General features: G+C 37.6%; 1 protein-coding gene across 1 annotated transcript in view; it reads right to left on the bottom strand.

Moving 5' to 3' along the window:
- Nucleotides 1–18308, bottom strand: part of LOC138762481 (titin-like) — a 383050-nt gene that overhangs the window by 94078 nt on the left and 270664 nt on the right. The window contains 24 exon segments of the mRNA XM_069936233.1: nt 379–530; nt 1682–1966; nt 2078–2192; nt 3607–3794; nt 3891–4193; nt 4282–4581; nt 4672–4959; nt 5064–5330; nt 5407–5531; nt 5628–6036; nt 6937–7215; nt 7726–7992; nt 8073–8342; nt 8435–8603; nt 12611–12708; nt 13678–13944; nt 14044–14167; nt 14642–14784; nt 15299–15425; nt 15556–15695; nt 16763–17029; nt 17405–17671; nt 17774–18040; nt 18165–18291. Coding sequence (XP_069792334.1) covers nt 379–530; nt 1682–1966; nt 2078–2192; nt 3607–3794; nt 3891–4193; nt 4282–4581; nt 4672–4959; nt 5064–5330; nt 5407–5531; nt 5628–6036; nt 6937–7215; nt 7726–7992; nt 8073–8342; nt 8435–8603; nt 12611–12708; nt 13678–13944; nt 14044–14167; nt 14642–14784; nt 15299–15425; nt 15556–15695; nt 16763–17029; nt 17405–17671; nt 17774–18040; nt 18165–18291 — 5244 coding nt within the window.

Genomic DNA, 18308 nt, shown 5'->3' on the forward strand with positions numbered 1-18308 from the left:
TAAAATTGACTTCAGTATTCAGTTGCATGGAGCTCACTTAATATGGAATTATGAATAAAAGCCGTGACCTGCAATGTTAACTTTCTCTTTCTCAATCACATACACTGCCTAACCTGCTAACCATCCTCAGCGTTTTCTGTTTTGCTTTGGAGTTCCAGCGTGGTAGTTTTATTGGTTTACAAGTAATGGAGCTGGGCTGACATCAGAGTATTTCTGCTTTTAATCACCTTGCTTGAGCAATGTAGTCTGAATGGATAACTTTCCAAATTCACTTGCCTTGAGCCAGTCATTTCTTTATTTGTCTAAATGGGTACCTTTAATGAGAGCTGGTGACAACCTTGAGTCACCAATTTGTAACCATTATTATGTATTACTTACTTTGACCCAAGTCTTGCGATTAATTTCACGCTTTTCAATGAGGTACCCAGTTAATGGACTTCCGCCATCATTATCAGGCTGATCCCACATCAAATGTACTGTATTTCTTCTAATTTCTGATACTTTGACATCTTTTGGCGCGCTTGGTCGAGCTAAAAAGATTTTAAAAATTAAAAATTCAACATTTTTATCAATTATTTTCTTTGCTACTGATTTATTCCACCTCTCTAGCTATTCACTAAAGCCATGCAAAGACATGGCATCTTGTTTGATCAGGAATTGAGGGTCCAACTATTAATGACATGATCACTAACTGCTAGATCCTAAATAGCGCTCACCTTCATGTCCACCTGCAATTAGCGAAATTTTGTTGCCATTTCTATCATTCCATTGATACTCTTCTGTCAGTTTGTTAATAAGTACCCTGTCTTAATACCAATTGTTAAATATTCCATCACTCAATTCATCCACAGCTTTCTTAATCTTCAATGATTCCTTAACACATTGAATTATAAATATTAGCCCCTTTCACACTTGCATCCCAGTAAATCGGCCGTTCAGTGCCCAGGATAGGAATGAGGGTTTGGCCTTTCACACTAGACCACTCCTAACTGGGACACTGAACGCTTTCACACTTGCAAGGGTTTATCCCCGCCATTTGGTCTGTTCAACCTTTATTAGGAAGTGCCTGCAATGCACTTCACACTTGCCTGATTTCAACGCCAGCGTCTGCAGATGCTGGGGATTGTACTAGGGGTCGAGGCCGGCAATCCCCGGCTTGAGACGATGTCATCTGATGCCAGCGTTGAGCAGATTTTGCTTTCACACTTGCCACTTTAAAGGCCGATTGGCGGTTGATTCCTGGGATGACTGGCAAGTGTGAAAGGGGCTAATGGTTCCTTTTCTTAAATAAATTGCACATGCAACTTTTCAATGACTATCCGGCTTACAGCACATTTCTCATCTCTCAGATCTTGTTCTTTCCCTTTGCATTTTCCTTCCCCTTCACTATAATTTCATTCAGTTAGTTTGGGCCCGTTCCACTGAATGCATACTTGCAATTCCAATTGCTATATTCTCTATTTTTAAAAACTTTCCCAAAACCCATCTCTTCAATTAAGTTTTCAGCAACTTCTAACTTTCACACTGAGAGCTCAGAAAATGTCTCTGTAACATATTATTAATGACGTTCCACTCTTTGGAATGTTTTGACTGTTTTCATTGTGAAATATGTGGCATTAATAAAAGTTATCTTCAAAAGATTACATAAAATGATGTTTTCTGTGTATATTCAGAGACTTACCAATTACATTCACGTCAATTTCACCCGTGACAGTTGACATAGCATTTTCCAGTGTTAATTTATAAAGTCCTTTATCTGGCCGTTCACTGGGAGCAATAACCAATTGTGTATATTTTGTAGTTGTTTCCATTTTCACACGATCGTTGCTTTCAAGGGATCTTTCATCAACAGCCCATTTTGCCATTGGTATAGGGTAGCCACTAATAGGAACGCAAATCTTAAGTGGTTCTGGAACAATAACTTCAAGGCCATCTTTGAACGCTCTGAGGTCAAAAGAAGGAGCCACTAGAAGAGAACACAATTAATTTTCAAATGGTGTACAAACTATTGAAGAGAAAAAACATTCAGTTTAATTCCTTTAATGGGCTTTTTTTTCCACAAAGATATGTGCATTACCATGTGGGTCATCAGCTGTTAGTGGGCCTAGAGCATCAGCTGGATCTGATAAACCTGCTGCATTTTCAGCAGATACTCTGTAATAATATTTCTTTCCTTGTTCCAAACCAGATACCTGTAAGAACAAAAAATAAAAATGCTCAAGAATATGTCGTAGCTGTCAGTAGCAAATGTCACAAAAACAGACTGAATAATATCTATCCATTAGTGTGAAACCTTTACTTGAATTTACTCAATTTACTACAGAATTTCCTGAATCTTATCCTTTCTCCAAAAGTTCTCAATATTCAAGGATTCATTTCTCCATAGTATTTGTCACAGTTCCCTAAAATACATCATGAACAAATATTAACACATTCAAAATATTGTGATCCTACAGCCCATCTTTCCAAGGTTCTTCATATTCACTACACCAGATCCTAGGGGGGCACTGCTTGCGTGGCGATTAGCACAGTGACCCAGGCTTGAATGTGGGGTTGTCTGTAAGGAGAATGTGCCTGCATGGGTTTCTTGCAGGTGGTTTGGTTTCCTTCCACCCTTCAAAATGTACACGGATTGTAGGTTAATTGGGGTATTTGGGTGGCATGGGCTCATGGGCCAGAGCAGGGCCTGTTACCGTGCTGTAGGTCTAATTTTTAAAAAAAAGTTTCATATAGTTCAAAATCTTTATTTCATCAAATATTGTTTTCCATTCCTCTCGCATCTGGAAAACTCTGAACCTAATCTGGTTGGTTTACTCATGAATCCAGTCCCCATATATATATATATATATATCTTTCTTTGGCTTGGCTTCGCGGACGAAGATTTATGGAGGGGGTAAAAAGTCCACGTCAGCTGCAGGCTCGTTTGTGGCTGACAAGTCCGATGCGGGACAGGCAGACACGATTGCAGCGGTTGCAGGGGAAAATTGGTTGGTTGGGGTTGGGTGTTGGGTTTTTCCTCCTTTGCCTTTTGTCAGTGAGGTGGGCTCTGCGGTCTTCTTCAAAGGAGGTTGCTGCCCGCCAAACTGTGAGGCGCCAAGATGCACGGTTTGAGGCGATATCAGCCCACTGGCGGTGGTCAATGTGGCAGGCACCAAGAGATTTCTTTAGGTAGTCCTTGTACCTTTTCTTTGGTGCACCTCTGTCACGGTGGCCAGTGGAGAGCTCGCCATATAACACAATCTTGGGAAGGCGATGGTCCTCCATTCTGGAGACGTGACCCATCCAGCGCAGCTGGATCTTCAGCAGCGTGGATTCGATGCTGTCGACCTCTGCCATCTCGAGTACTTCGACGTTAGGGATGAAAGCGCTCCAATGGATGTTGAGGATGGAGCGGAGACAACGCTGGTGGAAGCGTTCTAGGAGCCGTAGGTGGTGCCGGTAGAGGATATATATATATATATATATATATATATATATAAAACACTAGTCTTCAATGTGTTAGATCAGATGAGGGTCTTAATATTTGCAATGGGAGAATAATTGCTTTCAAATCCTCATAAATTAGCACTAATAGTTTTAATAAATGAACAAATTAAAGATGGTAACCTTGAACTTTGTTTCAGGAACAAGTCTTATATTGCAGGGAATCCATTTATCTGTGCCTTCTTCACAGAGCTCAATAATATATCCCAAAATTGGGCTTCCTCCATCCTTAAGCGGAGGTTCCCAATTCAGTTGCACGGACTCTTTTGTCTGCTTCGAAGCAGAAAATTCAATGGGTGGACTTGGTTTAACTAGAAATAGAGAAAACAAAATTCATAAGTGGAAAATCAAAATTAAGAATGCAAAGCATTTATAGCAATTGCAAATTTTTCTGATCAGATACTAACATATTGGGTCCATAATTTTCACCGGACGTGAAGCAGCGCTGGGTTTTCCCATGCCAGCTTTGTTTTCTGCTCTGACACGGAATATATACTCTCTGTTCTCCACTACATCATTAATCTGTGCAGAGAGTGCATCTGCTTCAGTGATCATGATCGGCTCCCATTTAAGTGAAGTTCTGTCACGCAGCTCAATGACATAGTTAGTGATTTCTGCTCCACCATCATATGCTGGTGGTTCCCATGTAATGGTGGCACCAAATTTGTTCACATCTTTCACTTGGACATTGAGTGGTGCATCAGGTACATCTGACAGAAAACATAATGAATTTATTACTTTGCAATTTTAATACAGATAAATCATTTTGGACAAGAATTCAAACCGTCTGATACTTACCAAATTTATTCTTAGCTTGAACAGGTTCGTCTGTTTCCACCGGTTCACCTGTACCTACTCTGTTTCTTGCACTGACACGGAATAGATAGTCAATTCCTTTTTGGAGACCAGTTACGGTAAATTCAGTATTGTCAGCTCTATCAGTAGCTAAGGTCCAGGTTTTGCGCTTCACATCACGCCGTTCTACAACATATCCAAGGATTTTGCTACCTCCATCACTTTCAGGCTCATCCCAAGCAAGACTAACTTCACCATCAGAAGTTTCTATAACTTTCAAATTCTGGATTGGGCCAGGCACATCTGTAAAATGATTAAAAAAAAAGGAAATTAAGTTTCTCAAACAGCTTTTAGACCCAGCTATAGCATAAAAATAAAACCAATAATACTTACCAATAACATCCAAATTTATATATCCTTCACCCTTTCCATGTTTATTCTGAATCACAACCTTGTATCTTCCTTTGTCAGATCCCCTTGGGTCAAAAAGTCTGTAAGAAGTGATTTCTGCAGTGGTGTCAATGTTTTGTTTGGGCAGGCTGACATACTCGGATGTGGTAGGGTCTTCTTTGAACCATTCAGCCTCAGCACGTGGATAAGCATCATATGGAAGTGTCATTTTGAATGGTTTCCCAGCGTCAGTGACAAGATTCAAATCAGTCACCTTGATTCTTGGTGTCGCTAAAACATAAAGATTCATAAGTCAGGAAAATGCAAATACTATAGCCAGCAAAGGAAAATGTAACATTGCTCATTAATATTCCCAAGATTCAAACTAAACTCACCTGCAAGTTCAAGTTTCGCTCTTGCATCTTTATCTTTGGCAATAAACCTATATTCTCCCTGATCGCGTGGTCTTATGTTGCACACCTGCAATCGATGAACCTTTCCTTCACTCATCATTTGATGTTTATCACCCTGAACAATTATCATATTATTTCTCAGCCATTTGACTTCAACTTTATCTTTGTTCAATTCAGCTTCAAATATCACATCTGATTCTGGAGCTTCGAAAATATCTTGTGGAGGTCTGATGATCTCAACTGGGATTTCTGAAAGGAGAATAATAATTAAACAGGTATTTTCTTAAATTGTCGCTTTAACTCGTTTTTCCTAAATCATACTTGCCTTCCACAAATAATCTCGCCCTTGAACGTCTATCGTCTACAGCACAGGAGTATTCACATTCATCATCAGGTCTACATTCCCTTACAATAAGCCTGTGGAAACTGCCATCTTTTTCAAATTGATACCTAGCAAAAGTCACAGAAAAACAGATTTTAGCATCTATGCTGTTTATGAAACAGTAATTTATGCTAATTGTTTGGAATAAATTAATTAAAACATACTTTTTGTTTTCTCTGAGTTCTCTGCCATTCCTATACCATTTCACAGTCGCTTTCTCTTTCGACAATTGACAAGTAAAGATTGCATCTTCAAACTCGATGACAGTTTGATCTTGAATATGTTCTAAGAAATCTGTTGGTGCCTCTGTGATAATAAGTTCAGCCACAGATTTGTCGTTTCCAGCAATTACAGTATATTCTCCCTCATCTTTGAATACACATCCTCTTATTATGAGAGAGTGTTTTTTCTTGTCAATTCTATACAGAACTTGCTTGTCAAATGTAATTTCCTCTCCATTTTTCATCCATTGTAGAGTGACATTTTCACGGTTTACTTTGCAGTTGAAGGTGACAGTTTTCTTTTCCATCGTTTCACAGTCATCAAGAGGTTCAATGATTTTCAGTTCCTCCTCTGTATAAATTAAAAGTATTCAGGTAAAATACAGAGCATCATAGAGTTATACAGCATGGAAGCAGGACCTTTGGACCATTTCATCCATGCTGACCAAGTTGTCTACCTGAGATAATCCCATTGGTCTGTGTTAAATCAGATCATTCATGATTTTATACAACTCAAAATGTTCATACATCAGGGCTTTTATACTCCAGGGATAAATTCCCAGTTTATCTAGCTTTTCCTTATAACTCAAGACTCCATTTCTGGTAACATCCTTGTGAATTTTTCTGCATCCTTTCCATCTTAATGTTATTCTTCCTATAGCTAGGGCTCCAGAACCATACTCCAAATGTGGCCTCACCAAAATCTGGTACATTATGTTCCAAATCATGAAGTCAGGTGCCCTAGGCGATGAAGACAAGTGTGTCAAACACCTTCATTGTCTCGTCACTCTCAGGGAACTCTGTTTACCCAAATCCTTTAGTCTCTGTTCTCTCACACTCTCCAAGACTCTACCAAGGCCCTGCCCTGGTTTAAATGACCAAAGTGCAACACCTCACATTTGTCCAATCATATTCCATCTGCTGTTCCTTTCCCCACGTCCCCATCTTATCTTGACCTTGTTGCAATCTTATATAATCTTCTTCTGCCAATTTTGGCATCATCTGCAAATTTACCAGCCATTCTAATGAAATTAACATCCAACTTGCTAATTAGATGGGCCCAGCACTGATTCCTGTGGAGATCAATGTGAAAAACAGTCCTCCACTACCACCTTCTGATTTTTTCCAAGCTCATTTTGAATCCAATAGCCAAACTTACCTTGGACCCCCATGTGATCTGACCTTCCCAGCTGCCTATCAAAAGCACTGTTAAAGCCACTGTTCATTTACATTATGTGCTACATTCATTTACCTTGTATTTGTAATGAGGCTGAACATTGGGCATGTTCTCCTCTATTATTAGTTAATGCCACTGTGTATATTCCTTGATCGTCCATTTGTGAATCCCTTATTCTGAGGGTAAAGATTAAATCTTTCTGGATCATTACATATTTTGGGCTATCAAAGATAGTTTCTTCATTTTTTAACCACTTGGGTCTGGCACCTTCAGTATTAACTTCACAATTGAATACAATTTCTTGTTGTTCTCGAGCTATCTGGTCCTTGATGGGAGTTATTATCTTAAGATTTTCTGAGAAAAGAAACAAAAATGATCGTAAACAAGAAAAATAATCTAATAATGTTTAAATACACTTGACACATTGATGCTAGCATTAATATTAGGGTTGACATCTGCCCATAATTTCGAGGATGCCACAGTGCCTCATATATTATAGCTCATAGCTATAATATCTATATGATGTTTAATAGATGAAGCTTGAAAATAATTTTCTACTGCGAAGTATAAACATGAGCCCTCAATGCTCTATTTTAGACAAAATTCCTAAATGCAGAAAGTGGCAGTAAGTACATTTAAAAAAATGAACTCTGTTCAACCAATATTAAATATAAAGAAGACCCCATGGTGCAAACATCACAATTTGTAGATATCTATTAATACACAGATTTATATAAGTGAAATAGCTGATGAAACAGGGAATTAAAATTTCTACCCCTACATCATTGAGTTAACCAAGCATGTCTGTGAAAAGTCAATACTCCCATTTCCTGCAAATTGCAACAATATAATTTACAAACTCACCAATAACTTTAAGTTCTGCCGTTGCTCTTGAGGTACCAATTATAACAGAGTAAGTTCCTTCATCTTTTGGGATGGAGTTTTTGACAATGAGCATCCGTTTTTTGCCGTCAGATACAATTTCATATTTATCGTTAGATTCAACTTCTTCATCTCCTCTAAACCATTTCACTTCAAAAGCATCTTTTGAAACCGAGCAGACGAATACTGCCCTGTCTCCTTCCAAAACCTCCAGATTCTGTGGTTTAGAAATAAATTCTGCTGCCCGTTCTACAATAAAAAAGATACTGAGTAATACTACAAAGGATCTCATGCAAGAAAAGTAAACTCGCAATCAGAACAGCACATACCATTTACTCTCAATTGACAAGAAGTCCGCACACCATTTGGGAGCCTGCAGTTATAGCCATCGGCATCACCTGGATTGGTGTTCTGAATGACTAAAATTCGCTTTCTGCCTTCTATGCGTTGTTCATATCTGCCAACTTCAGGCAACTCCTTATCTCCCTTGTACCAAGTTACATCTGCATTTGGTTTGGAAACTTCACAAACCAGTTTAATGGTTTCTGTTTCAGTAACTTCAGCGTCTACGAGGTTCTTTGTAAAAGTAGCTTCCTCTTCTGTAGAACATGGCAAGCAGAAAAACACGATCAAAATCTATAACTGGTTCCTGACAGTTCAAATAATGCATAAACTTGATCTGATTAATTACCTAAAACTGTGAGCAATCCAGAAGTCTTTGCAGTTTTTGCATCACATTCATATTCAGCCTCATCGTCAAAGCTGCTTTTGTGGATGATAAGCATTCTCTCCACACCTTTCGCAACAATGTCATACTTCTTGCCTTTTCTTACTTCGACACCATCCTTAAACCAACTCACCTGAAATTTAAAGAAAATCCAAAACATTAGTCTCAAGATGTAGATTAATTTCATTTTTAGAGGTGTATTGGTCATTAATTTCAATATGATAATTGAATGTCCTGCATGCTGGTAACACCAAATAAAATTATGGTGAAAAAGTGCCCATTAACGTAGCGTTTTCTTAAAAAATGGCTGATCTTTTACCAGAATATGATTTTTCTACATGAATCACATATCTACTACTTCTGTGCCTTGAACATATCAGCGGCAGAACCTCCACAGGCATCTTGGGTAGTGAATTCCAAAGGACTGCTATCATCTGGGTAAAGATACTTCTTCTCAACTCTGTCCTGAATATTAACCCCTTATTTTGAAAATATGATCCCAGGACCTTGGCACAATTGCCAGGAGAAACATCAATGTTGCATCCACCTTGTCAGGCCCTGTAGAAATGTTTCATCTTTCGAGGATAATTTTTAAATTGATAATCATTCGTTACACCTCCTAATGGATGGAAATTAATGCAGCAGACATTTTAAGTGTTAAAAGCATATTGGATTTTAATTATTGAAAGAATATGAATTGAAACCACAAAATAGAAGTTTGAGAAATGAAGAGACATGGCCAAATCTGTGTTTCAAGCTCTGCGCTTTTAGATTATTAACACGATGAGAGATCTTTAATAATTCTTTGGCACAGGAAGAAAAAAAAGAACTCTTACTTACAAGAGATGGAAAGCCTGCATAAAACATTTTCTTTCCTTGCTTTAAAGTAGTAAACAATGCACAAAGAGAAAGTATAATGAATTCAGGGGAATTATTTGGAGTCTGTCCAGGCAGTCCCTGGGTTCTATTCCTGAGCTAGTCCATTCTATGACTACCCACAGTTGCTATAATTTTTTCATTTCATTGACTAATCATCCTAACACCACCCTTAATTAAACTAATGGAATATATCCAGTCACCAGTGAATACCATGACATCATTATTCTTATATTTTGCTTTAAAATGACTTTAGAAATGAGTGGGAGAATTTGACAGGGTCTTTCATAAACCATGGAGCTCCTGCAGACAACATTTTTTGTGTGGGCCAGAAATTTACTATAATAGTTGGAAAGCAAAGCCAACAGCTTTTAGAGCAAAACAATCTGCTGGAGGTACACAGCGGATCAGGCAGTATGCATAGAAGAAATGCATGCAAGATCACTCTTTATCTCTTACTGATGCTGCTTGATTCATTGAGTTCTCCAGCAGATTGTTAAATTTTCACCAACTGCTGCCTCCTTTATAGGGAAGCAAAGACTAGTTTTCCTCAGGAATATTAATTCGATTTGTCCTGTATACAAATATATCGAGAAGGCAGCATTTCAGAGATCATTTTAACAATATTAGAAGGATGTTGACCATCGTATAATGATAAAAATAATAAAAAATAAGGAGCCAGAAAAGGATGGTTGGAAGGAATAAGGAACCATGGAACCTTTTGCATAACCTAGTCCACCCAAGACCAAATAGTCCAACTTGCTATTGATCTGATCTGCTACAGTTAGTGCTATTTCTCTTTCAGATCATATTCTCAATTTACATTTAATGTGTTATTGATTAATTAAAAATAAAGTATTCCATGGAAATTCCTCAACAATATTGTTTGCTGTTAAATCTTTGGGATGAACCAGTAAACAAAACTGGATCACTTATTTTTCTCTAACAGGAAGTGATGAAGGTGGAGTCACAGATTATTTTTTTTTCCCTTTGCATCTGAGGAGCTCATTTTGCCAGGTGTATTATTAAGGATGCAGTCAGTTCACCCAGTGATTACATAAGTGTGCTACTCTAGCATTGTAATGGATCCTTAGTGTAATGTTAAAATTATATTTTATCTAGATATGGTTTAATAAGTGGTTACAGGGACACAAAGGTAACACATCAGCATTGTAAATACACATGGTTCTTTGAGATAGAAGACAGAAGCTAGTTTGAGATGAAAATGGATGCTGACTGAAGTTAGAGTCAAGAAGAAGAAAGGGATTTATGATGGTTCTTGAGATAATGGAAACAATGGGTATTAGTTCAGAAGCACATGGCCATTTTAGTTCTGAGGAAAGCAGGCTTCTCGGAGAAATGAGTGGACTTAAATGCTTTTAGCACATTCGTGTCAAAGACCTTATGAGTTTCAAAGACAGAAATGATGTCACATATCATGTGATGTAAGAAATGGGATGGAAGTATATCATCAAAATGAGAGACAAAGAGTTCAATTTGGAGAGTGCAAAAGTCAAAAGCCTGTGACACACAGGATTGGAACCTTGTGAAAGACAGAGTTGAATTGCAGTAACGAGAATAGGTGCTGTTGTGTACTACTCCTGGGAAAAGGGAACATAGAATCAGTGGCTTTTGAAATAAGAAAGACCACCCCTTGTCTGGGTTTGTGAATTCATCATGTAAAAAAAAAGCCACATTCACTGTCGCTTTGAAAAGAGGGCAGATTCTTCATGTGGAAAACAGATTCCAAAATCTTCAGTTAAAAAAATTGATCCTGGGAAGACAGGAATTATATTCTCCTTTTAACAGGAGGTACATTGATGGCTCAGAATATTTAAAGAATGTCTCAAGACATCTCATCCAAAGAATTGTGAGTAAAGAGGCCTGAAAAGCATTTTGTAATTATTTCTGAACAGAGAATTTAAGACCTTCAAACAAGACTAAAATGATGCTGAAGTTTTAAAAACTGACTTTCAGAGTGAGACTTGAATTACAGGTAGTCTCCTACTTATGACTGTAATAGGGACTGAAGGATTGCTGTAACTCGGGTTTGGTCGTAAATTGGGGAATGGGGCTTTGGGATGCCACAGGGAATGGGAACCTCAGGCTGCCGGGGGGGGATGGGGACCACTGTATACAGTACTTTTAGTATAAAATATGTACAGTACCTGTACAGTTGTTTTAATAAAGATATTTTAAAAAAAGATTTGCTCGTATGTGCGGGTGGACATAAGTTGATTAAGTCACTGTCCAAACATTCACTTTTCACTACTTCAAGTTCACTGGTATCAGGCAATCTTCCATACTGTGCACAGAATTGAACAGATATTATTTTCACCAGGCTCTGATGCTTTAATTTAAGTTGTTACCCCTTTGGAAGATCTTTGTTGGTTTCATTGTTCGCTGGACACACAAATTTGATCTCCTTCAATCAGCAAATGAAGTCTCTTACTGAAGAAACTTTTCCCCTCTTGGGTTTTTCCAAAATATAACCTCTTCTTCCAGATTACCACAAAGAGTTCCTCTTTTTCCCCTATTCCAGGAGAAACACAATAACCAGCCACAACCTCTGCAATTGACCGCAGAGATTTAGAATTGACTGAAATCAAACTCAAAACCAGTCTTGAAATGGGGTCGTGCAGCAGGTCTGCCAACTTGCAGCCTTCACACAAACCATTGCAGAATACTCTGACAAACAATGGATGTTTTCTCTCTGTTTGCAAAACCACGTGGCCCCTCTTAGGACAAAACTCCAACCAGATATTTAAAACTCTAGCACTAGTTTAGAAGCAAAAGAGTTCTAAGTTCTTGAGCCTGGACACTGTTCAAACATGCTGCTCCGTTAACATCTGCTTGTGAAACTCTCACAAGCACTTTCCAAAGCCAAACGTAGACACCAAGTCTTCCCCTTGCATGGCAAATGAGATGTTTGTTGGTGAAATGTGGCCTGATAACTGAACCTCAAAATTTAACCATTTTAAGATATATTTTATTTTAATTTTGCTAACTTATTAAATTTATCTCTGGATGATTGTACTGAATTTATTAAATAGCAGCCACAATATATTGGCACTTTGTCCAAAATTTTGTTCCAGACCAATCAATGTATCTGAATTTCAATTGTATAGTCATTTAGTGTTTCTGACCAGCGATGAATTTCTTCGCAATTATTTCTCTCTAGTCTTTTGCTTAAAGTAAAATTACAATCTTCACTTTTTACTGTCATGAAAAACACAAATATAATGACTTCAATAAAAGGCAAACCTTTGCACTTTCACGGGAAACTTCGCATACAAATTTTGCAACTTCCTTTTCTTTCACCTCAAGATCAGTGAGAGGCTTTGTAAATTCAACATGAGGAGCTTTGAAAGAAACAGAATATTATTAGCATATAGGCAGTAATGTATATTAAGTGTAAATCTGAAGAATGAAGCAAGATAGGAACAAAAGAACAGAAAAAGGTTATTTACATCGTACTATTTTGCCTGTTTCCTGTTGTTCTATTAACACTATTCCCAATCTTGACCATGTTTATGTAATGGTTCCATGTTGAATCTGGGTCTGAATAATTTCTGTGCTAACTTGGGCCAAAGAAGCTAAACTAACTTTAAGCTCTAATATTTGAAATGTCGTTTACTTATTTCTTCTTCCTTTTTCAATTGCTTAACAACTTTTTGTTTTCCCTTTACTATAATAAAAAAGGTACAATTTCTGATGGTTATGCAACTGTTCCATTTGCTCGTTTTGAAGCTATGACTCCTTTTTCCCTCCCTGAATCTTCCATTCTATTTATGACTGCCTATCTACAAGGTCCCTGTTGTAGCAGAATTAAGCAGATTCTCAGTGATATATTTCTTTACATTCCCAGTGTCCTGGGAAACAATACTCTTTCCAACAATGCTCCTTCAACTACATTGGCTTAATTTGCTCATTTTATGCTGATTTCTACATGCCACAGGTAACAATCATAATAAAACACACAAGATTCTCCATTTTAATTTTTAGAACTCTTCAGAAAGGACCTCTTATTATTCCTTCCTTTTCCATGTATATTTGAGAGTATCCAACTGACGGACTGTCCCCAAGTTCAGAGACACAAACTGCTCAATTATTTCTTCCTGTATACTATTTATTTTTTCATTCTGTCAGACTTATTTTCTTTCTTTACACATGAATTTCATTAATGACTGAAAACCAGATATATTTTTAAGTATTTACTCCTTCAGGCTACCTGAACTGGAGACAAATGGCAGCGCCTTCCCTCCCCCTCGATATAAAATTCTACTCTAATCCAATTCTCCATTCTGAATATTGCTGCATCATAGACTTACGTTCCACAGTGAGAAAACAGGACGTCTTGAAATCTTTTACACTGCAAGTATATGTTTTGGAATCTTCAGTTTTGCAATCATGGATAATAAGCCTTCGAATTCTTCCTTCGGCAATGATCTCGTGCTTCTTGGTTTTATGTATTTCCTTTCCTTCTTCAAACCAGATAACATCTGCATTCTCTCTGGACACCTCACACTCCAATGTAGCTGTGGCTTCTTCTTCAACTGTTTGGTCTTCCAAAGGTTTTGTAAATTCAGCTGGTGGTTCTGTGAAAGATTTCAGTCAAAATTTATTGTGTGGAATGCATTTTCCAAATAAATTATTTTAGAAAAACAAATGTTTAGTTGAATTCTTGCATCAACTACCTTTTACAATAAGCCTGGCAGATGTTAAGAAGTCTTTAGCAGTGAGTTTAACTTCACCAGCCTCATTTAACTGAACATCTCTTAGGGTGAAAGTGTGCCTTCTGCCTTCAACACGAGCAACAACCTGATGCAAAATTAAAGATACAAACTGTTAGTAAAGTTATATTTGCCATGATTAAAAATGACAAAAGTAACTAAGCAAAGAACTATAGACGTGACATGTTATTTGAGTATTCACTGAGTATTTGCTCCTATTGAATAGAAGAAGCATGAGGGGATGAATGGACTTCTCCTATTTCCATTTTCTAATTTTATTATTTTCTTAGCACATTCTTTTTATTGATTTTTGATCTAAAACATCCCAACCTTTTCAAGTGCTTAAAAATAGCCACAGAATGACCAGTCTCGTTATATTGAATATCAGTCAAATGTTGAGCATAGCATTACATTTCACCATAATCTCTGATGTGTTCATAGTTCAGTGGAATTTGTGGAGCCAGAACTCTTGAAAACATTGATGAAATACTTTGCTGGTATTTCTAAGATTCCCATTAATTATAAAAGAATAAAATAGTGACACAAAATATATATCACATACTCTGTCGCTGGGTTCAAGTAACTTGTTCTTCAAGAACCATTGGACTTCGATTCCTTCATAAGACAGCTCACAGTCGAAAGAAGCTGAATCTCCAGCAGTTACCGTCACGTCTTTGAGAGGTCGGAGTAAGCTGATCACTCGAGCTTTAGATGAGAAAGATATTTTGCATTGCTTAATTTCAAAAGGGCTGTTCCTTTAATTTAATGTTCTTAGGAGACTTAACTCTTTACCTGTCTAAATAGGCAAAATGAATTTAAAATGTGCTTTGCACATTCAATCTTCTGAAAAGCTATACACCCAAAAGTAAATTGGAGGCATATTATTTTAATAGCTGATTGAAGTTTAAATTTGATACCTAAGGAATTTGTACACCAAATCTGAATGTTAAATGACTGGCTTTGACAACAGCCAATTTCTGCACATCAGCCTTTTGGGCAGTTTCAAAAAATGCAAACCTGGTGTACATTTTACATTCATATACAAACCTACTATTCTCCAGGATCAATTACAAACAAAGCTTTGGTGATTTTAAGAGGGAGGTCATTTTAGAAATTTAAAGCCAAATAAATTAAAGGGAAATGTTAATGGCTTATTAAATGCTGCTTTTTTTCTTGACTAATAACAGTATTATTGACATAACATTAATTGCATACCTACCTTTGACCCTCAAATGAGCATTGGTTTTGGCGTTAGCAGCCTGGAAATCAACTTCACCAGCTTGATCCATGTGCACGTTGTACAGTATAAGAAAATGTTTTGTGCCTTCTTTTTTAATCTCACAGTCCTAAATGGCAATTAAACAAAGTTAAAATGATAAGGATGAAAAGCCAGAACTTCACCAAAGTCAGATTCCAGGATCTGCAGTCTCTTGTATCTCCATAATACTTGACCAATTTACTAATGTTAAAACTCACAGCAGAAGGATGCAAATTCTCTCCCTTCAGCTTCCAATTGCCACTTATATCATCTTCAGAAATTTCAGTCTCAAAGCGAGCAGTTTCTGTTTCTGTGACTTCAACACTGTACAGTGGACGCAATATCTTAATGTGACGTTCTGAAACAAAATAATATGAAATACTAATCTTCGATACACACCATCATTAGTTTACAACAGAATATAGAACAGTACAGCACAGGAGCAAGGCAAAGCTCAGCTGCTTGTATCCTTCTATTCCTTTCCTATCTCTCTAGATATTTATCTAGAAGCTTCTTAAGTGCTACTATAGTATCTGCTTTCACCATTACCCACAGCAGCCCATTCCGGGCATCCACCATTCTGTGTGGAAAAACTTGACCAGCCCCTCTCCCTTAAACTTACTCCTCCTCAACTTAAATGCCCATCCTCTAGTATGCGTCACTTTAACCCAGGGTAAAGATTCTGACAGTATCAATGCCTCTCGTGATCTGATAAACCTCTGCACATCAATGCTTTTAGAGTCCTGCCATTAACTGTGAATGTTCCCCTTCCAAAGTCCAATACCTCACACTTGTCCAGATGAAACACCATCTGCCTTTTCTCTATATCCTGTTGCATTCTTTGATATACTGAGCACAAATCCACCCATTAGTGTCATCGGCGAACTTACTAACCCATCCACCCACTTTTTCACAAACAGTTAGGGTCCCAATACCGATCCCTGTGGAAGGCCACTGGTCACAGGCTTCCAGACAAAAACCTTCCAACATCTTCTCTGGGACGAGCAAATCTGTATCCATGTTTTCAATTCAAGGTATTTCCCAATCAGCTATACTTTCTGGACGAGCCTACCAAGAAGGACATTGCCAAGTGCTGTCATAAGATCCATGTTGACAACATCCACTGCCCTATCCACATCAATCACCTTTGTCACCTCCTCCAAAAACTCAAATTGGTAAGATACGACTTGCCTCTCATAAATCAATGCTGATTTTCCCTAATCTGACAACTTTCCCAATGTACGTAATTCTTATCCCTAATGTCCTTTCCTATCATTTCCCTACCACTGATGTGAGGCTTATGAACCTATATTTAAATTTATTTGATTTACTCAAAATGCAAGTATTGGGTTGTCTCTGTAAAAATGCCAAAACATGGAAATAATAAGCTTGACAATCAATAAGATGACATGCAGTTATTTTTACCTTCAATGTTTAGTTTGGCTGATGTGTTGTCAGAACCACAGTCACAAGAATATTGCCCCTGATCATTCTTCATGGCTCGTTTGATGATCAATATTCGCTTCTTGCCATCTGTTTTAATCTGAATATTCTTTGAAAGAACCAGTTCTTTTCCGTCCTTATACCATTTAACTGGAGCAGCAGATTTACTGACTTCACATTGAAAGATAACTTCATCTTTTTCTACAGCTGAATAATCTTGCAGTTTACTGATAAAATATGGTTCACCCTCTAAGAAAGTGAAAAGGTGAGTCAGGTTAGAAACACTGAATATAATATGCAGTATTTCAGTTCAAAGCTTAATTAGCAACTAATCGGGCGGCAGGGTTGGTGTAGTAGCACAACGCCTTTACAGCACCAGTGATTGGAACTGGGGTTTGAATCCCACACTGACTGTAAGGAGTTTGTACATTTTCCCCGTGTCTGCGTGGGTTTTTCCCAGGGGCTCCGGTTTCCTCCCACCGTTTTGAATGTACTGGCGGTTGTAGGTTAATTGGATGGCATGGAATCGTGGGCTAAAATGGTCTGTTACTGTGCTGTATGTATAAATATTTTTAAAAATTAAAAACATAATTCATATGTTTTCATATATACAGTACTACTTACCAAGCACTGTAAGTTTAGCCTCTGAACTTTTGGTCATCGCTTCAATTTTGATGAGGGAAGTATCATCGATGGTTACATCCTTGAATGTAATGGTATGAATCTGACCCTCATCTTTCATATCCACTGATCGACTTGGATGCAAACGGATGTCATTTCTGTACCATACAACCTGAATGTTCTCATGTGAAAGCTCGGCTATAAATTCTGCAGTTTCACGTTCTTTTACAGTCTGGTCTTTGAGAGGTTTAGTGAATTCAAGTCGTATGCCTACATGAAAAAATAATTTTATGAACTTCATTCTGCCTTTAGAAGATAACAATTTTAACTACTGATAAACCTATCTATTACAATTTTGCTCTCTTTACTTGCCTTGTATAATTAATTTGGCACTCGTCCTCTTATCATCTGCTTCAAACATGTATTTTGCCTCGTCATCAAATACAGCTTCTTTAATTGCCAACATGTGTTTCGTCCCTTCTGCTACCATTTCAAATTTATCACTAGGTTTCATTTCCTCACTTCCTTTCAACCAGCGGAAAGTCTTGGCCGGTCTGGACACTTCACATTCAAACTTTGCTTCATCTTTCTCGTACACTTTCACATCATGAAGTGGTACAATGAAGGTGAGTGGAATTTCTGAGAGGGAATGCAAGAAATAAGACCATTAGATTGCCATTGTAACAAATGTACAAGCCAAAACTATATCATTAGAATTGTCTGAAAAAATATTTCCAGCTCTATCAGGTAAATTACAAATTACCTTTGACTTTCAGGTTTGCTGCAGATTTGGCATTGGCAGCCTGGAAAGACACTTCTCCAGAATCACTTAGCTTGCAATTGTAAAGCGTCAGAATGTGTTTTTTGCCATCCTCGATTATTTCACATTGCTGCAAATGACAAGATA

This window comes from Narcine bancroftii, chromosome 4 (assembly GCF_036971445.1).
Source record: "Narcine bancroftii isolate sNarBan1 chromosome 4, sNarBan1.hap1, whole genome shotgun sequence".
In the NCBI taxonomy this organism is placed as follows: domain Eukaryota; kingdom Metazoa; phylum Chordata; class Chondrichthyes; order Torpediniformes; family Narcinidae; genus Narcine; species Narcine bancroftii.